Raw genomic sequence first — 21,573 nt, 5'->3', positions numbered from 1 at the left:
CTGTATTACACTGAAACTATAGCTGCATAAGTACGTACTAATATCACAGTTCTGCCCTGTGTACCCCGGGGGACATTCACACTTATAGGATCCCTCCAGCTCAATACAGCCCAGCGAATTCCTGCAGGGATTGTTCTGACACTCTTTTACATCTGTCAAATGAAAAATACATGTAGCTTTATTTGTGTAAAAAGGAAAAATATTTGAACATGAAATGAAGTTTTGTTTTACCTTAGATTTTCATGTGTCTAAACAAAATTAAACTAAAACACTATGACTTCTCACCTATAGTGCAGTTATCACCAGTCCATCCAATTGGACAGGTACAGATGTATCCACCCATCAGGTTACGACAGGTGCCCCCGTTAGAACACACATTACCATACTCCACACATTCATGGATATCTGGGGACGGAAAGAAAGACATCAGGGTTAAGGCTCACAAACAAAAAAAAGACCCATAAGCTAATTTCTAATAACTTTTGACTCATGGTAATAATTGTTAAGGACACATCAATGCATGAATCATTTTCCCACAGCTAAGACTGGTATAATTAAAATATTAAATCAATCCTCTACAAGATCGCATCATAGCATTTGATTTACTGACCTCTTTCACAGTATTTTCCAGTCCATCCTGTGGGACAGAGACATCTGTATGACCCAGGGGTGTTCAGACAGGTGCCTCCATGTTGGCAAACATTATTTACACATTCATCAACATCTACAAAATCATACAAAATAAAATAAATACCCCAGTAATGAATTTCCACTGATTCTACAAATATATACTATAGACTAGTATGAATAGTATATACACTCTGTATGTAGTAAATGGTTTACCAGTCTCGCACAGTGTTCCTGTCCAGCCCTGGGCACAGCTGCAGTAGAAAGAGCCAGGCCTGTTGAAGCAGGTGCCCCCATTCTGACAAATATTTTCCTGAACACACTCATTAATATCTATGTAAAAAAAAAAAACCAAACAAAAGACACGTAAAATAAAAACGCTATCAAGTTAATTCTTTAAAATAGATATATGCACATGATATGATTTTAATAGGAATTACATTTCAAATCTACATTTAATTACCATGTTCACAATTTTTGCCGGTTCTCCCCTCTACACACATACAGAAGTATGAGCCAGGGGTATCCACACAAGTACCACCATACAGACAGATGTTCTGTACATCACACTCATTTTTATCTGTAAAATAAAATACCAAAAATTAAAAAACAAATAATCCAAAAATTATGCAGTTTGGCGAAAATTCCAACTATAAGACAAGGGTACTGACTGATTTCACACTGGACTCCTTCCCAGCCCTGGTCACATTTACAGTAGTAGCTCCCTATGGTGTCCACACAGGTCCCACCATTCATACACATGTTCATGTTGCATTCATTGATATCTAAAAGAAAAGAAAGGTAAATTTTATGGGTTTTTTTTTTTACATCAAACTTACAATATGTAATATAAATATGTACATGTAGCTGCATTCTGACAGGTGCAGAACATTTTTTATTTTATACTGGTTACATAGACATAAAATAAAGAAGTTTAGTTTGTATTCTTGATAAATGATATACACTATAGAAATCACAATACCAGTACACTGTACAGGGACTCAGGTAGATATTGTTATACTTACTGACTTCACAGTTCTGACCCGAGTACCCTGGGGGACACACACAGATGTACCACCCAGATATTGACTTCAGACAGGTGCCTCCATGTTGACAGGGGTACCTCATACAGTGATCAATTTCTATAATGGATGAATATTTCTGGTCAGACCATAGTTGTACACGTTTACACATGCATAATATGCATGTATAAAGAAAAGTACATATGTAATTGACCCCCCCCCCCCCCTTCAAGAATTTATAAGAAAACTTTACTTACGCTGCAGCATCTCAATAAATCTATTCTAACCAATATCACATAAAGTAGAATTCTTTTTTATCTTTCATATAAATGTATTTCTTGACTTTTCTCAAAACTACTTTAATTAATAACATTGAGTGCCATACCAAATGAAGGCCCCACAGGCAGTGTGGGGGTGGATGGGTGGATCGGGTGGTAGGTGTGTTCCATTTCGTGGGTCCAGTTAGCAGGCTTCATCTCAATAGTACAGCTTCCTTTCTCCAAGAACAGCTTTCCTACATCCACATACGTTTTGGCACCGATTTTCTTGTTTTGAGACTTCGACTCTAGGGTGTTAACAGCATTGGTCTGTAGACCACTTGTCATGGTATGGGCAAAGTAAAGGCCAAACTGTACCTTCCTGGGTGTGACATATCTGGTGATAGATTATGGTAAAGTTATGTACACTGTATTATTTAAACTGTGTATAATCTAAAGACCTGTGTACCAGTACATGCGTGATTAAACATTTTATTTACATGTTGAAGCATTCTGATCTTTCTTACTTGAAGTCCTTTATGTAACACTCAAGGAAATGGGGATCTAAAACACTGTCTGTAAAACTCTTCTTCACCTGAAAAAATGAATGTACTGATTAATTAATAGAATTTACTAAAAAAAAAAATTAAAAACTGCTCATTGAATACCGTAGATAATTTTTTTTTACTAATTGATCAAACCTAATGCATAGCATCAATATTACTTACGTCTTTGCAGAAGAGGTCCTGCTGTTGTTTGAACAGGTAATGGGCCCTGTCAGAGAACTCGATGGGGATGCTCTGATTGTACAAATCACAGGTAAATCGCACTTCTGTCGCAGCTGCAGCACAAAAATGAAAAACATTCAAAGTTCTCAATCACAGATGTTTAGAACAATCTTTACAGTTAAATTTCTTCTAGCATCCCAAAACTTTTCTATTTTAGGAATTAACAACAAACAAGAACAAAATATAATATCAATTCCTTTTCATAAATAACAAGCAATTCTCTTCTTTTTTAAGAATTTACAACAATGGGAACAATCAAACTTTGACATTAATTCCTTTTTTCATAAAGAGCAAGGAATTCTTACAATACATAATTTTCCCTGGTCCCTGGGTGGCTGGGAAGTCGATGGTTCCTGTGTGGGCGATATCAGTGGCTGTGTGCATGGTGTAGTTTGTGACCCTCATGTCGATGTGGTACCGATTCCAGATCAAGTTCAGGTCCCCTACATCCACCAACTCAAAGCCGTCCTTCAGACGATGAGGGGCCATGTCCTTCAGTATGTGAGTGATATTCTCTGTCACGTAGGAACCCATTGGTGTGTTAAAGAGGAGATGGAATTTCACATTGGATGGGAAATGCCTGTAAGAAATAAATAAATTAAACGCGTTTTTTGATAACTTGAAAATGATTTCAAATGTCTGTAAGAAATAAATTATACATGTTTTGCCCAACTTAAACAAAAATTGGTTTCCATCTTCACTCTAGAGGTACAGTTGTGTAATATTTTGAAACTTACGTAAATTCATCAATTTTACAGTCCTGTAAAAACTTGCCAATGGATGTCCTTTCCACATAGCGACGAAGCTGCAAGAATATGCCAAATACACATGTTAAAAATAACCTTTATAAATGAAGAACAAAACCTTTGATTTAGTATGTATCATTTTTAAAATACACTTACATCATCACAGAAATTAGCCTGCAAACTTGCAAACTTTGGCGAGTTTCTGTTTGTAAGATCTGAGGTATACTGGAAGTCATAGAGTCCTGTAGTAATGTTGGCATAAGTGGAATCTGAAAAAGAAAATATGTTGCAAATCTAAAGATAAAAAAAACCTTTTTTCTTCTTTGGAATTTTATCAATAAAAGTTTTGTGAATATCTGTAATACATCATCACATTGTTGATTCAGCCAATCCATGATGAAAACAATGCATTGGGATTGTTTTGCTAAAAATTGATGCAGCAAATAAGGTGTGAATTTACCTGAATAATTTCTAAAAATTTATAATTTATAATCAAAGCAATCTCTTACCATAGAGCACATAGACAGTGGATGAGCCGTGAATGTGGGAGGGATAGAGCGTGAGCCCCGGGGTTGATGCAAACACGTTAGAGGTGATGATGTCCAGGGAGCTGTGTAGAGAGGAGGGCAGGAACAGCGTGGACGGCATGATGGTGACTGCTGTACTCCAGACCACGTCAAAACCGGTCTTATCCAGAATGACAAGGTCGTGACCCACCAGGTACGTGTACAGTTTGGTCAGAGCCTGGAGGTCAGTCTGTATGAACTCGGGGGTGCGGGTCCGGATCAGGCCCTTAAAGTGCTCTGGGGAGAAGACTGAGGGGTGACGGAAACGCAGCTTGAACTTGGCCTTTGTGTAGGATTGTCCAGGATCCGGGGCCCTGGAAATAGATTACGGTATTCATGTGTATAAAGTAATAAACAAATGAAATTATATAATTAAAATCATTCTTGTCACAGTTAATTCATGTACATGTACTGGTATAATAAACATCATTATTATTCAAATAGTCATTGATGGAAACTAATAAGCAGGAATGAGAACAGGTATATGTACTACCATAAATGTCACTAAATTAATACCTCAAGTGATTATCAATAAATGTACTTACATGTAATCAAACATTTTGCAGTCAATGAAGGAGTGCTTTAGTGAAGATGACATGTATATTTTCTCAATCTACACAAAAAAAAAATTAACAACTTCAAAATTCAATAATCATTTCAAAAATTACACAATACCATAGGAAATGTTAAAACTAACAGAAAGCAATTGACTTACAACAGAATTCAATTTGACATTGATGAAAACTTACATCTTTACAGAATGCATGAGCATGTCTGATAAACAGAGCAGAGTTCCCATCCTCCAGTCGAGGGTCGTAAGTTAAATTGTATAAATAAACTGTAATGTCTGCAATCACAACTTGTTCTCCTGAAAAGATACATAAGTATGATTTACTATCGACATTTTAACATACCGGTACACTGCAAAGCCTGAACTTTTTAAAATTAACGTCAATAAAATTGAGATTGACTGAAAAAGCATCAAACCCGCTATAGTACATATAGATCAGAAAATATTTTTTGAGCTTCATCATACAGATGCATAATTTGTAATTAAAGGTAAAATTCCATTCAGGTTTATTTGATCATAGTCAAATAAAAAAGAAGTTTCCATAATAAAAAATAATGCTGCAAGAGTTGGTATAGACAGACCTGTGGATGGGGGTACAGTCTTGGTCGGCTGTATGGTAGTTGTTCCTCCCAGATTCAGTGTTATATTCAGTACATCTATCGTGGTGCCTCCCAGCGGTTCAATCAGAAGGTTACCTATCATTCTCAGTTCCTTATGCTCTGAGTCAATTACTCTTTTAGCATTGTCTATAATTATCTGTAAAATGTCACTCCTCATGTTGTTGTAAGCTTTTCCTTTGAATCTTAAATGCACTACAACTGTTCTTGGATCTTTTCTGTGAAGAAAGGAAAAAAACAGAGGCTAGTTATACACACTGATATGTAAAAAATATCAATACATTACAAAATGTTAATAGTGTAAATGTGAAAATGTAAATATAATGTTTGTAAATAGATATGCTGGTACATGTACTTACCCAAAAGCTCTAACTTGGCAGTCATAATATCTCTCCCTCAAAGGGCTTAATCGAAAAATTTTATCAAGCTAAAAAATTAAAAGTTGTGAATAAGACATGCTACTTTGCATTAAAATAATGGTTATATTTACTTTTGAACAAAAGAAATTTGCAGATTTAAATGCATCATTAGGATTGACAACCTCTCATGGTCCAAATGACATTTGAATTATAAACCTTCTGTAAATTCTTACATCTCTACAGAAGGGGACAGCGTAGGAGTTGAAGGCCAGAGAGGTGTTGTGGTAGAGGTCACTGGTCCAGTCAGTCAGGTTATACACACTCACTGATAAATTGGTTAGTGTTGCATCTACAACAAAATCAAAGTACTAAAAGTACAGACAGCACAAACCCTGTGTGTTCACATTTCATAAATTACCATCCGATACATTTCAGTCACAAAGATTAGTTTAAGGGGCCCTACATGTTCAAGAAGAAATTTGTCTCGTATGAATAGGTGTTAGTCTACAAATATTCATTGTAAGGTAAAGCATGCTAGTGATTGCAAAGCTTGAAGAAACAGGAACCGTAAACTGAAGTTAAAAAAATAATCGCTGCTTCATACTTAGTCTTATGAGAATGTGTATGTCTGTGAGCTATTGTACCTATGATTTCAATATCTGGTCCACGAGTTGGGAGAACAGGTGGATTGAGGATCTTATTGATATCCACAATAAAGTCCCTAAACTTGAAATATCTCAGACCATCCTTGTCCTCATAGGTAGAGTGTGCCCTCAGTATCTTCTCTATCTCCTCCCTGGTGATCTGACCATTGAACACTAGGTCAAAGAATACCTGTGCTCTCTTTCCTTTGCTGGAGCTATAAATATATATCAAGAAGATACGCTTTGATTATGTGGAGTTAAATAGCTTTCACTTCCTGAAATGAAATGTTCAGTGACAGTTAAGTATGAAATTCATTACCATCACTCCTATATTTTAAAAATAAAAATAATTAGATTCTACAATTTTGACTTAATTTTGTAACAATGGCATTATCATCTGATTTCATGTTACTTTGATAATCTAATACTTGTTTTCTTGAATCTTCAAGTTCAAGAAACCAATTTATCTTTCCATGTCTACCAAGGATCAATGCACAACAAGCACTTTTATGGGCTTTCAAATATAAAACATTGTAAAGCCCTCAAAAAGGTGAATGCACACAATTAATCATTGAGCCAGATATTATCACCATAAATTTGGAAACAAAAAGCTACATGTACTGGTATGCATTTTTCTTCATGCAATCATCAAACTTGAGAAAATCTAATATCATTTATTTCTGTTGAATTTATTTTCAAGATTTTCCCCAAGCTTATAAACATTGTTGATGTAATACCATAACATAGTCCACAAAAGGTAAAACCCGGTCAGCAGCCATAGAACACAGAAGAAACAGCTTTATCTTATGCTTGCTATTAGGCACTAAACCCAAAATAACATGAGTCTCCTCAAGTGAAAAACAGATAAAGCAATTAATTATTGTATTGTCCATCATTGTGATCTTAGCACCATCAGGTGATGTGTTAAGGCATGTCCATAACAGGAACTCCTGTCCTCTAACACCATCAGCTGTCACAGTGGGTATTGTTGCCACTGCTTGATCACTGATCTACAGGCCTGACAAACAGCCATCACTGAACTTAAAAGTGAATGCTACATGCCATCATGTCAGAACTGAATGTTGGAACCACAGTATTACATTATAAAAAGGAAAAAACAACCTCCCCCTTCTGATATCAACAGGCATTTTTTTTATATTGAATAAACAAAGTTTCTGACGATTTGCTAACATTTTATGGAAAAATCAAAGGACTTTTCTTGCCCTAAAAACTTATTCAATTTGGACACATCAAAAATACAGTACCGGTATATGTTTTTATCTGTAAGTATCATTTGGATACAATTTACAGTAGAAAGAAATAGATTTGATAATTAACAGAAAAATGTTCAGATCAATTTTGTTTCTAAGGATTGAATCTTTCTAACATGCATGTAGCCTAGTAATGGGAATGAAATGTTAATGACAATTTCTTTATTGTATCAGTATCCACTATACTTTATAAAGATGATCTATGACTGCACTTAAATCCATTCTACCGTAATATCAAAGTTTATAATAAACCTGCTAAATGCAGAAAACATCTTCAAAGAAAATAACATTACTGAAGTTTATTAAGGACAAATCATTACTCATCCAGAATAGCCCAATAATGGAAAATTTACCAAAATTTGAAAAAAAATTATTTTGCTTACACTAGTCCTCCTGAGCACTTGCATGTGATGGGAGATCCCGCTGTTGCTCTATGGAAAAGAAAGAGATTAGAAATGCATACAATTTATCAATTACAATTTTTGTTTTGTATGACCATACATTCAAATTTAAAATATATAATAATTAGAGGTAGACCTAATTTTAAACAATCATTTTAAATTAATGAACTATTCTTTATTACAATTCTTACAACAGATTGTTTTTATCAACTCTAAATGAATTCTCAATTTAAAGTGTGAATAAAAATGACAGTGAATCTCTCCTCCCACATTAAGATATTGCTCACTTGATTTCTCTGACAGCGCATTCTTTGTATTTGCCAGCTAATGGACTGTCTCTTAGATAGCTGTCAATCTGCACAAATAAATTTGTGAAAACTCAAAGAGAGAAGCTAAGCTGAAATGACATGGTACACAGGGGGAAATGGTACACTAGTTTTACAACAGACATCTTACATTATTCTTTATTATCTACAAACGCAAGTGATTTATCATGCAGGTACTGCTACCAGGATACATTTTTTTCACACTATTCTTTTGATCTTCTATTCTTAAATCAACTTTGACATATGTCCACAACAAACATTAATGAGAGAGGTTGATCATTCATAGTTATTTTCAATTCAATTTTTTTCTATTCTTTATAATTAAGATAAGATAAGGCAATATTTACAATGCACACATATTTAATGAATTCTAACACCCCAACATTCTAAAGTCATATGATACTTTTATTGAGTTTAATGTATACAGGAAACAGCTTGCTGTTTGAATTTAGACACAAAAGTCAACTTTCTTCATTATGAATAAAGTTTTGATTAAATGAATTGTTTCATAATAATTTAGTTACCTCTGTACAGAGAGGAAGAGCCAGAGCCTTTGCTTCTGCTGATGACAAGTTTTTCATGGCTTCATTATACTCCCTGTTAAGAATCGGCATGTTCATCCTGGCTTTATACAAATCTAAAAATATACAATAACAGAATAAGTATTTCGCAATCATCTATAAAAAAGGAGAAATGCAAAAAAAAAAGCAAAACATATACAATAACATAAATATTTAATTTGAATATATATATAAGTAGTACATTTGATGGGTATAGTAATAACTTGTAAAATTAGAATAGCTGGCATATACTACGTAATGCAATAGCTAGTCCAATATTTTCTCTGTAACTCTGTATAGGGAATTTCTATCATGATGCCTACTGGTATTTGTGTTATATAATACTCTTTGGTTTACTTTTTATACTGATTTCAATACCTGAACAAATGGAGTTATGCACTACACTTACTGGATTGGAATTTAAAATTGTAAAAAAGAACAAAGAAAATTTCAAAATAAACATGCAACCTTACTGACTTGACATTAGAAGAGGTTTCAAAGCAAATATTTTGTCATTTATTACCTTTATGTTCAAATAAAAACTTTTTTCAAAACATTACATGGACATCTAAAATATCTTGAATGCTTTCCTAAACATGCCTTGTAAAATCGATCGACATAAATGTTCAAGTTAACCAGATCTAATAAATGTCATCACATTAAATTCACCAGTTCATATCAGGTCATACTGAAATATCCTGAAGGTATAAATAAACTATTTATTTAACAGTTAGGTGTACCTTTATAGACATGATGGTAAAAAAGTGATTTGATACAGTAAACTTATTTGATTAAGTCAATTCGATGCAATCCATGAAGATGCATGTAGAACATAAAGATGTTTAAATAACTAAACACTTATCAATACTTCAAACAAAGAATAAAGAAGATGGGGGAATAAAATGGCGCAAATGCCAATTCGGTTTAGTAGTGAAATACAATTTTGAATATACTATAATACAAGTTTGCAAAAGCACAATTTTTAGCTATATTTAGTTTTAATATATTTAACAAAAGATAAGAAAAAAAATATTGCCTGAAATTTTGGTAGTATCGAACCCATAACATAAAAACCCTAAATATATCAGATTAGCATATGTCAGGTACTCTAACCACTGAGCCATTTCAGACACATCAAAGTAGGCTGTTTAAAAATTACGTGTGACTTTGACCACAAATTTATGGACTTGTATTATATTTTCAAAACGTTCAATTGTTTGGACACAAAATGATATTTTTAAGGTATAGTGGGTCATCTCTCCACATTTTTGTTGATTAAAATCGGTTTGTTTTCCAATAGACCTTATTCAGACTATGAGAAAAATATGGAGCACAGACCCACTCTATAAAAGGAAATGCCTTGAAGTTCTAAAAAATGACAGTATTTGCAGGTTTTGATACGTATACGCCTGTTTGAGTCGACATATTCCAAGTATTGAACATATTTATAGGATAAAAATCAATGATATGTTAAATATATATTGTTTTAAATGATTTTTTTAAAAAGTATCAGATTTATTTATATTTTTATTTTGCAGTAGCTTGTCCGACCGTGTATGGGCATTTTACACGCCTTATCCACCCATCTTCTTTAAGATAAGTGGTGTTCAAAGTAATTGTTGTAAAATTGTGTTTAGTGTTTACCCGACTTTCATGACTATATATCTCTATATTGATATGCATCCCCATCATAAGTGATTTGTAAAGGAAAGGTTTATAACCTATATACGAAAAAATCAATTTGATTTTTGTAGAATACATACAATACTTCTTTTCTTTACAAATTAAGATGGGGAGTACCAGCTGTATGTACCTCCTTCCACGTCAACTAAGGTTGTAATCAGAAGATCTCGGTTTTTAAGGAAAGTTAAGACTACCTATTTGTATTTAAAGTGTTTCTGAATGAAAACCATCTCCAAAAACACACAGAATCTGTAACTGTTCAACATCTTCATGATCATGTCGTTTGCTATCCCTCGGTTGAAGTTTGGCGCCATATTCCGCGTGTAAAAGAGAAAAACTAAATACGAACAATAAAATTCCGAAAAAAACTTACCATGGTTATACAGCCCAGGATCTGCAAAGAAATTTTGAGAGAGTTAGAACTTGTTCAAAGTATTTGAATATTACATAGATTATGTTTAAATAATCTAAATTTCAATATAAAAAATCTAAAATTACGGAAATTCAAAACCGACACAGATTTCTTCCATAACGAAAAAATAACTGTAGGCTACTGAGCATACAAAAATGATAGATTTAATTTAATATTTTATATATGTCATTTCAATGAAAACATAGGAGAAATATAACAAACCAAATAAATTCTGAAAACAACTTTCCTTTTGATTGGTGTATTTTTGGTAAAAGAAAAAAATCTTGTTTTCATCAAATAAATGAATACTTAAATATCTTTTACAGAATTATTGGATATATTTTATTGATTTTCGTACCCCCCCCCCTTCCGAAAAAAAGCAAACAAAAACCTGCTCAACTCCTTCACGTGTATTAAGATTGCTTGATATTTACATTTACAGATATAAAAGAAGTACATATATCAATGATATACTTACTCTCCATCAGCAGAAAGTAAATTAATAATCCGATTCCGAAAGCGATTAACAATGCACCGATCAACAACAGCAGAACGAGACCGAGTCGCTTCTGCTTCATTCTCTCCTCGGATTTAATGGATTTCCGGCTGTTTATTGTGGAATCACTGCCCGATTGTCCGTGAATAAATTGTGTATTCCCGCCCCCTAGTTTCCCGTCTGGATCATCCCCATGTCTGTGAGAGGAGTGGTGGTGGCGGTGGTGATGCTCCCTTCTGTGTAGTGAATTATAGTCGTTCTTGTTACCCCCACCCCGGTATGATGGGTACTGAAATAATTTGAATGAAATTATTACAGATGTAATTTATTCCTCAAGTTTGGATTTTTAGAGAAAAGTGCGTGATTGAAAGGCAAAGAAAAAAAAAGGAAAAAAAACAGGTGCAAGATCAAAGAACGGACGTTTTATTTTTCTGTAAAGAATTTTGAAAAGTCGTAAAACTAATCACATTTAATGGCCAGATCTAAATACATTCTAAACATCTAATTAGAAGGAATTTAACAATGGTGCAAAATGCAATTCAAATACTACTTCCATAGAAGTGAAATAAGGTAAAATTTCAACACACAGAATTATCAAAATGATGTCGATAATCACGTATACATGAATTACGTATGCAGTCAATTAAATAAAGGATCACAAAAATCACAATATGTAAAATCCAAAATATCTCAGAAAAATCACACAGAAAATAAACAACTGGAGCTAAAATTTTAAATCCCAAAAAAGAGACCTTTTTCAGTTGAAATCGCAAACTGATCTAGTAAAACAAAGCCGTCCCGATTAAATGCACATATATAATTTAGTGAATTTTAATTTTCTTACTTCACGAACCATAATGTCTAATATCACAATAGACTTGGTTCCCCTTGTTGTTTATCCGAGGTAACACATTGCAAATCAGTAGATGTTATCTTGACTTTAAAGTTTTATATCCGCACAGATAACATAGAAAGGTTATGAAACAGCGCTTCTCCCTGCAGCAGCTCATACGTTTAACGCTCTTTATACGACCGATTACCACTTTATCCAACTAAATCTGCAGCCTAATTTTTCATTACGACCCGGGGAAAGGCGTCAACAATAACCAGGGGGTAATGAAGACATTTTGCGTATATATTAATCGTACGTATATAGGTAAAAAGGAGATCGTGACCATGATGCACAGACACAAGTTTGCATCCAGCAGTGTTTCCGGCTATTCAATGCATGCCAAACATTTTACGAAATAATTTATACAGTTTTTACGCATTAAACTTAATCAATTTGGAGCCGACGTTTCATCCCTTCTAGGGAGAGGGGTGTGTTAGTAGTAAAGACCTTTAAAAATACACATGTTAAGGCTATTGATATATGATAGTTTATAAATGTGTGGTAAAATGTAATGTATATTTGTAGAAATGCAAATGTAGCTAAGGTATTCATTCTTTTATTTTTCAAATTTGTTATCCCCAATAATTTGTTGCGTTACAAGTAGGTATTCAATGAATTTAAAATTGTATATTGGAAAATTTACCAGTCATAATTGAGTGGGGAAAATGAATGCATATACACATGTATATCGTTATCAGATGTGGTCATTAATTCACTGCCCTTTATCCACATATATCTACATTTTCCAGTGCCTTTGTCTGTGATAACAGTACGAATCGATTTTGTAATGTATAGACCAATACATTTCATTGATGACTATTTTGAATACTTAATCGTACATTTGCTGACAATATGTGCCTTAGTTGGATTTCATCACTCGCGAACGTATTTGATCAATCATAATACTCAAATAATGATTCCTTACTCCTTAAATATAGCTGTGCCGGTATGTCGAGATGGATCACCGAGTTTAGTGTACTTTTAAACAAGGTTTGCTGTCCTGCATTGTAATCGAATGACAATTGAAACAATTAATTGCCGAGTGGAGTGATTTCTAAAGAAACACAAGCAGATGATATTGTAGCCCATTAATTCTTCGTGTATCCAAATGCTACCAATCTTGTTTTATGCAACCAAGCCAACAATATATTTTTTATCCACATTTTGTTACGACAACCCCCCCCCCCCCTTGCATCCCACCATTTTCTCTAGTCAGGCAAATGTTCGAAAATCTTTTCCGGTATTTGTTTGTGCATACATGCATATCAATGGCAATGGGCAAAAAAAAGATATGGATGATGAAATAACATTACTTTGATGCTGCTAGTAGTACCAAAATTTCTTCACTTTTTAATGAAGTTTTGTAATCAACAAATGAGTGACCAAAGCCAAAAAAAACCTTAAATATAATATTAGTAACAATTTTTGTCCTCTTTCAAGAAACTATGCATTTTATCAAAATGATATTTATCTAAAAAAAATGAATGGGGTTAATACAGTTTTCTGTCATATTATGTATCACTATCCAAGGTCAAGACAATAAGATTGTGTTTACTGTTTACAAATATTTAGCAAACCAATATATGTATAATAATAACTGTGTAAATCCATGGACTGATTTTATACGACATATTTTAGACTCATGTGGGTTCTCTAATATCTGGACAGAACAATGTACTGCAATAGTTAATGATAAGTGGATTTCTGCCGCCATCAAACAAAGATTGCAGGACCAGTTCATTCAGAAATGGGCAAAAGATATAGATTATTCATCTAAAGGTCAAATATATAAAATTTATAAACAAAAGTTTGGTTTTGAAAAATACTTAGGCATTCTTACTAAAACATTGTGGAAACCACTTATTAAATTCAGAACAGCAAATCACCGTTTACCGATTGAAACCGGTAGATGGTATGGAATTCCTGTAAATGACAGAAGCTGCACACTCTGTAATAGTGGTAAATTAGCGAACGAATACCATTTTATTCTTGAGTGTAAATTTTTCTTAACTTTACGTAAGCAATTCCTATGTACCAAGTATTTTCAAAAACCAAGTACATTAAAATTTAGGGAACTGCTGATGACAACGAACATCAAAACATTGAAAAAATTAAGCTCTTTTATATTGAATATCCAAGAGCAAGTCTGCTGTCCAACCTAAACTATATTAGCATTTATTATTATTATTACTCTCCGCGTATTGAACACCAATGAAACATTGTATTAAATTTTTATTTGGTGATCTATTTTTTTCTACCGTTTTTTGTATTATTACTATTTTTCTTTTCTCTTACTTACTTATGCGTACTAACACATGTAATACTATGTTGTATTATAATTTATATATAATTTATTAGACCCTTGACATCACAATTTAATGCAAATATGTTATTGTACCTCATGTACCATTGTATGATAATGGTTTGAGAGAATAAATTGAATTAAATTGAATTGAGCTATAAGCAGGACAGGACGGGTATAGTGAGTAAGGCAATCGTGGCTGCTTTATATTAATACTATTTCCAACCCAAACCAACCCAAAACGTCCATAACATCTGTCATGTGTATGTCACGATAAACGCTCAATTGATGTAAAAATTCGGTTTTGAAATTCTGCATGTTTTTTTCTTTTTTGGGGGGGGGGGGGGACAAAGATGGAAGAAATGTTGACCACATTGCAAAATAAGCAAAACCTCAATTTACGTCATGGCTTGGCTCCAGACATCAAAAGCACGACCAGACAAGTCAACAGAATTGTTTTTCAGAAAAGAAAACGTGTTAATGTTTTCCCCTAATGCCCTGTTTCTGCGAGAAAATTTGATCATTGTCTACTTTGTAACTCGTCTTTTCACAAAGACAGAATTGGTGCATACGCCCTCTTTCTCTGATGACCTGTCCAATATTTAGTATATGACCAGGAGAGAACATATATAGACATATTGCCTGCTGTTTGATTCAATTTAATGTAATTATATTTTGAATGAAATACTTCCTAAATTAATTCAGTATATTTGATACCATATGGTCCTTTCATGTCCATAATGGTTATAAAACCTTTATAACAAACAACAATGGATAAGATTGCAAAAAGAATAACTGAAATAAAACAACATTAATTGTTGGATAGAATGGGCAACGAAATAAATATTTGCTTATTAATATGCCATTTCTTCTTTCAGAGAATCTGTACCAGGAATACCTTCTTCATTCAAAGTCATGCGGTCAGTTAAAGGAAAAACACACCTGTCCAAAGGTGTGACAAACCTAAGTCCACAAGATGATGAGACTGTCAAATTTATGCTGTGACAAAAGCAGCGAAGCCTGCCTTGATGTAAGAGCAGCCCAAATTTATGACACAATAATGGACGAGCACTCGCGAAACGTATGGACAAAAACGACAATAGCTGCAGCTCACCGAGAGCCTACCTACCCCCGGGGGGAGACAGATCATCAGAAATGTCACCGGGATGGGCGTAGTTACCGTGGGCTTGCCATTGCAGACACATGAGTGTTACTTAAATTATAAAACAATTGGATGGCCACCAAACATGTTAATATATGTGTCTGTTAATTATTTATTATTTCATTAATCTAAAACAATTTTTTACTGATAGCTCAATAGGATTGGGCAACAGTCTGTATTTACTAACCATCTCCCAAATACAAAGTCTAGTTGAAATCGTACTTGTACAAGATGATTTTCTTATTCACCGTGAAGCAGTTTTATTCAAAACATTTATATAATTTTGTTGTTCTTGTATTTCATGCACGTATTTCATGTGTGTATACGTATCAAATTGGGAACAAAATTCCAGGGTCTTGAAATGCAGTCGTAGAAAGGGGATATTATATTGGTGTTTTGGGGTGTTTTTTTTTTTACAATTCTGTCAAACGTTTTAATTTGACATGAAGTTGATTAGTTTCCTATCATCTTAAACTTATCATCTTAAACTTTAAAAGAGAACAACAATAATAAAACTCGTTTTCAGAACAGAAAAGTCACATCAAATGTTAATAGACTTCAAACAATTTAAAAAAAAACTGACACAGGAGTAAAACTGTAGTAAACAATACTGGAATCCTTTTAATGTGGCTAAAGGTGTTGTACGCCACTTCCCCTTCATTTCTAACAACTTCCTAAAAATTTTAACGATATTTGAACTTGCATAAATCCCTTGTTATTCATACACTTCGTAGAACAAGAATTTATGAACATGATACAAGACTTGTAACAAAGAGACAAACTCGGCTTTTCTTCTGCTCAAATCACAACGACCCCCCCCCCCCTTTTTTTTTTACCCTGTAAGGAAGCGCGTCAATGAAGTTAAAACAATGTCTTGAAACACAGATGATTTTGTTTCTAAATTTAAAGAGTAGCTGTCAGTCAAATTGGACACGAAGAGCCGATGTAAGTTGGACATTTTTAATGGGAGTTACAATGAACATTCCCTGATCTGCACTTACAAAACTTGTTGCTGGAAATCATATAATACCCATAAAAATGACATAAGGTTACCAGCAACATGCCTTTTCGTGATCTGGCTGACGGATTTATGAGAAAATAAGGGTTACTTTATTAATTTTGCGATAAATGGTATTTAACACTTGAGTTTATTGAAACTGACAATGTGTGACTATAACAACTGATAATATCATGGTTTATTTAATTCATTTTTCTAGAACCAACAATGCGCAGATCAATTAAGGCATTGAAATTCCATCATCAAAAGTGTCTAATGTTTATTTGAAGTTCAAACTTAAATAATATAAACACACATTATTTAATAAAAAAAATTCTTATCGATTTTAAAATTACAAGGGCGCTTTAAAATCTATTAATTCTAATTAACTACATATGTTTCAATTACGACTTAGGTACTAACGTTGCGATAATCTTACCGAGTCGTGATAAGGTCGTGCAATGGTATCCTCCCGCAAATGTTCTATCCAATCTGGTCTTCGATCCCTTTCCAGTGTCATTTTCACTTCACAAGTAAGCCACAAATCAACAAAATTATTCTTATATTAAAAAAAAATCTTTGCTACATATAAACACAAATAGAACTACATATCCACAAAATCAACATCGTACAATGGAAGCTGACCAAATAATTGAATAACTGGCTAATAATAATGTTTCTTAATCAGAAGGTTTTCTTCCAAACATACACTTGAATACTGAGTTGGAATCCTTCTCTATTGATACTGTTATTGTCTTGATAAACAAACAAGATTTAGGGCCAGACAACAGTCATTATTTTACACGTCATGCAAAATGATGCATTTCAGATCCACCAACTCTCACTTTCAGTGTTCTTTTATCTGAAGTTGACCCTTAGGGGTCATCCACGGCCTGTGTTCCTTAGCATCGCATGTTCACTCATCCATGGAGCAGGGGTCTGTGATAAACGTTGGCCCGGGGGGCGGGCGGAACTAACGCAACATGACCGGATCAGTGGTGTTATACGGCGCTTGTTCAGGAGCAGGCAAACTGGTTGACAAGTTTTTATGTACCGTTAATTTTGTTTCACTGTATTTAACGCTGGGGAACAATTAAAGCAACAGTGAGGCTGTTAATTTTGAGATTTTTGTCAACCCTTTTTTTTTTTTACTATTAAAGAAAAACCTTAATTTCATGAAATTGTACTTTACTATATTAGCGTCATTATTATGATCATCTTTTATAGTTTTAAATTATGAATTTGTATTTATCGCTTATTTTTATTTTGTTCTGTTATATATAAAATTCAGCGTGGGGGCTACAGAAATGACTCATAAAAAGTATGCTTTCTTTGTTCGGACTTCAGATTAATTTTTAAGATACATCATACCTACAGCTGTCATCTTCCCATGTCAATTTTACACCTGTAAACAAAAAACTCCATGTGGCCTCGTTTGTCAAAATTCTAGGCTTGTCATACAACTTCGTTGGATGTAGATCATTGTCAAACGACAGGAGCACATGTTGAGTGCATGAAGAGTTAGAAAAAACAAAACAAAACAAATCATCGTACGTGCCTTTATCATCCAGAAGAAAAAAAGTGATTGAGAGAATACAGAAATGGAATGATTAAAAATAGAGGAGTTCAAAATGTATTGTGAAGAAATCTAATTTTGTAATCCTTAATTGATGACGATAGGTTTTAACTAAATGAAGTAGAAAGAAAATGGGAATACCAACGTAGGACAATAAGGTCCTGTAATCTGATTACTTTGATTATTGCAGCTAGTTATTATTTAAAACATATTTATATAGAAAGAAAGTAACGAAACTTTACCAACTAAAGAAAAAAAAATTGTGGATATATCAAATGACAATAAATATCAATTCTTTATTCTTTTTATACACACTAGTTTTTTTGGGTTGAATTTTGAATTAATTATTTATATGCTATCGCGAGCATCGGAAGATGTGTGAACCTGTGCACGCATTCGATCAATGAATTCGCAACATTAACTAGTTCTGAAACTGACAAAATAAAAAGATAAAAATAATTGTTGCTGTTATTCACTGAAAGCATATTCAAATTTTAAAAATCCTATCTAAATTGAAGAGATTTATAGTTTTATAATCAACAACGAGGCTCACCGGTACTAGGAGAATTTTAATAACAAACCTTTAAAAAAAATTGACACAGCATGCACCATATAGACTTGGACGCATACAGGGGCAGAGCAACAGGCTACAATAGCAGGTATAATCTTATGAGACTTTCCCCCTAGAGATTTCCCCTTCAGATAAATGACACTGAACTATATAGCAATGTTCAGACATTGGTCAAACAATAATCCTGCAAAATTTAACTCCGTAGGTTTCACTTCTTTAGGTTGTAATCAGCGGTCTATTAAAACAATATTATCGGTCATTATAAATTTTGGCGACAAAAACTTTATTTACACCGAGTTTTGTGCAATACGTACTTTTCAGCAATGCCCTATAGCTTTATTAGTACCTAAAATTTTGCATTTTTTTTGTTTAATATAATTAATATTTGTTTGGTAAAAGATATTCATGAACAAATTATTTAAGATAAGACAACATTATCCAAAAAAAAAATCGAGAGTTCTTTCAAATATTTGTAAATCACCGGAAGGGGTTAACTACCGGTATTAAAAAAATGTATTTGTGCATGAAAGTAAAAAAAAGAATTAAACCTAGATCCGCACAATGTAAATTCTTCTATCAACATTTGAGTTTTATAAAATGTTGCTTAAAGGATATTAGATAATAAATGATGTTTCATAATTCAATATTTCCGAAAATGAATATCTCAAGAAATGACGGATTGCGATGGAAAAAGAGAGATTACTCTTGCATGTAAAAGAACGTACTAATTAAAACTTTAAAAAATGTGATAAAACCGAAATACATATTCAAGTATAATAGATGCGTATTCTCCTCATAAAACTAAACAGCAGTTTTTGTTTTGTAATCAATTCCCCCTGTCCTTTCTGACATTTTTATTCCTAAACAAAGCCTGCGACATGATTTAACTTATTTATGGCGAGCATATCTCAATAATCTTATTTCTTGGATACTTTATATGAAATATGTAATACTTTGGGAGAATATATAAGAAATATAAGTCAAATTTCAAAAACACCTGCAGAAATACTGCTTGGGTCCAGCACCTTCGCTTAATCAAGACCAAAACTGACAAAAAATTGACACAAGTAAAACAGCTTAATATATTTTACGCAATTTATTCTATATCATTCAATAACATACATTAAACAAACAAGGTTGAACCTTTAATATTAGTCTTCAAAGCCAATTATGGAGTTGGGGCATCCTCATGTCACTTCCGCCATCATCTGTGCCCGGGAATTTTTTGAGTTCTACAAAGATCGATTTCATATACTGGATTTTGCTAGTCGCTACAATGAAAAAAAAAAACCACCACACACACAAGGAAATATACAAATAAAATGGTTATAACTTTGGCTTTCAAAGAATATACAATTAACATAACATTAATCTTAACTCGATTTTCCGTCGCATGTTAGGACTAAAAGCTAACAAATGACCATGCGCGGATCTAGAAGGGGGGGGGGTGCCCCCTGCAAAATTCAAACTTCTTAAAATAACATTAGAAAATTACCAAAAAATATGCCACAGACCCTCCCCCCCCCCCCTTTTAAATTTTATTTTGGATCCGCGCATGATGATCGTTTATGTGGTAATTTCCTCTTTTTCTTACGGAAAAATATAATCAATTCATAGCTCTATAGAAACAGCCCAACTGAAATTTACACGCCCCATTTATCGATTGGTCGAAATCTACAGCGGCTGAAAGTGTCAGGACTGAAATTGACACGCCCTCAGCCTGTTTATCGATTGGTCTGAATCTACAGCGACCTAAGTAAACTCACGGACTGCACGAAATAATCATGATGATGCCAGACTCAAAGTCTCACAAGCGACGATTTTTTTTACCTAACGTACTTATGTACGTGTACGTTAACAGTAATTTAGTGAATTTTACTAACTTTTCATAATCAATTTATTTATTAGTTAAAGAAAGATGTTAATATAAACAATAAAATGCTTTCTTTGATGATTCATGCGGGTTATGAAGGTAGTGATCATTGCAGGAAAAATTAACATAACCCGCTATCGCGGGTTATGTATTTTTCCTGCAATGTCGCTACCTTCGTATCCCGAATGAATCACCAAATAAAGCATTTTATTGTTTAAATGAACAGAATATCATATAGTACAGGGCACAATTTTATTACTAAAAGAAATATTTTAACACCAGGCGCGTCTGTGATACATAATTGAACATATGTATTTTTTATAATACTATGGTTCTGTCTGCGGGACGTCCATGTATTAATTTTCAGTATGGCTTCTTATAAACATCCACTTCGTTGTTTACAGTTTACACTTACAGAAAATGATCTGGTTGAGTTTCGCTGTGGCACACTTGAAGTTAGCCTTTAGGATCTCGCCAGTTGTGTTGACAAAGGCCCGTTCCCTGAACGCCATGGGGTCCGAGGTTTTGCTTGTATACCATGCATTCAACTGTGTTATAAGTTCAGCTTGTGTCATTGGCATATCCACTGTAACAAAACACTTAAAATAAATACCATTTCATTCCATAAGTTATTAAAACCCTTTATGTTCAACTTTCCACCTAAACCAAACATAAGAATGCTGTTTCAGCATATTACTTGTGAAGTCTCCGCTTGGAATGCCAGTATAGTATAGTTCTATCATTTTGTCAGAAAATGTGGAAGAGTTTCCCTTTGGTGGGCATCTCCGACTCCTCAGAAATGCCCGACCTTGCTGGCTTGGAAAAGGAAACTGTCAAACGAGACAGTTGCGAGA

General features: G+C 33.6%; 1 protein-coding gene across 8 annotated transcripts in view; it reads right to left on the bottom strand.

The window, feature by feature from the left end:
* Nucleotides 1–17,632, bottom strand: part of LOC105339725 (protein eyes shut homolog) — a 53,261-nt gene extending 35,629 nt beyond the window's left edge. For 2 of the 8 annotated variants that reach the window (XR_010708862.1, XM_020072000.3), the window contains exons 1-26: nucleotides 17,139–17,630; nucleotides 11,329–11,635; nucleotides 10,812–10,832; nucleotides 8,720–8,832; nucleotides 8,157–8,224; nucleotides 7,852–7,899; nucleotides 6,198–6,412; nucleotides 5,787–5,902; nucleotides 5,554–5,621; nucleotides 5,159–5,412; nucleotides 4,756–4,874; nucleotides 4,552–4,619; nucleotides 3,950–4,320; nucleotides 3,597–3,709; nucleotides 3,432–3,499; nucleotides 3,000–3,274; nucleotides 2,635–2,747; nucleotides 2,434–2,501; nucleotides 2,035–2,303; nucleotides 1,653–1,769; nucleotides 1,299–1,412; nucleotides 1,091–1,207; nucleotides 844–960; nucleotides 611–724; nucleotides 286–405; nucleotides 39–152 (exon numbers count right to left, since the gene is read on the bottom strand). Coding sequence is in view for 7 of the 8 variants with exons in the window: in XM_020072000.3 (XP_019927559.3) it covers nucleotides 39–152; nucleotides 286–405; nucleotides 611–724; nucleotides 844–960; nucleotides 1,091–1,207; nucleotides 1,299–1,412; nucleotides 1,653–1,769; nucleotides 2,035–2,303; nucleotides 2,434–2,501; nucleotides 2,635–2,747; nucleotides 3,000–3,274; nucleotides 3,432–3,499; nucleotides 3,597–3,709; nucleotides 3,950–4,320; nucleotides 4,552–4,619; nucleotides 4,756–4,874; nucleotides 5,159–5,412; nucleotides 5,554–5,621; nucleotides 5,787–5,902; nucleotides 6,198–6,412; nucleotides 7,852–7,899; nucleotides 8,157–8,224; nucleotides 8,720–8,832; nucleotides 10,812–10,832; nucleotides 11,329–11,635; nucleotides 17,139–17,219 (3,568 nt within the window). In the remaining variant the exon portion in view is untranslated. Of the gene's footprint in view, nucleotides 1–38; nucleotides 153–285; nucleotides 406–610; nucleotides 725–843; nucleotides 961–1,090; nucleotides 1,208–1,298; nucleotides 1,413–1,652; nucleotides 1,770–2,034; nucleotides 2,304–2,433; nucleotides 2,502–2,634; nucleotides 2,748–2,999; nucleotides 3,275–3,431; nucleotides 3,500–3,596; nucleotides 3,710–3,949; nucleotides 4,321–4,551; nucleotides 4,620–4,755; nucleotides 4,875–5,158; nucleotides 5,413–5,553; nucleotides 5,622–5,786; nucleotides 5,903–6,197; nucleotides 6,413–7,851; nucleotides 7,900–8,156; nucleotides 8,225–8,719; nucleotides 8,833–10,811; nucleotides 10,833–11,328; nucleotides 11,636–12,190; nucleotides 12,380–17,138 lie in introns of those variants that run through there. The other 6 variants (XM_034472214.2, XM_020071998.3, XM_066070174.1 and 3 more) reach the window with 5 other exon arrangements.
* Between the last annotated feature and the right edge of the window lie 3,941 nt (nucleotides 17,633–21,573).

The sequence above is a fragment of the Magallana gigas genome, chromosome 8 (genome assembly GCF_963853765.1).
Source record: "Magallana gigas chromosome 8, xbMagGiga1.1, whole genome shotgun sequence".
Classification (NCBI taxonomy): Eukaryota; Metazoa; Mollusca; class Bivalvia; order Ostreida; family Ostreidae; genus Magallana; species Magallana gigas.
The sequence above is the reverse complement of the archived record's forward strand: the minus strand, read 5'-3'. Positions and strand labels throughout refer to the sequence as shown.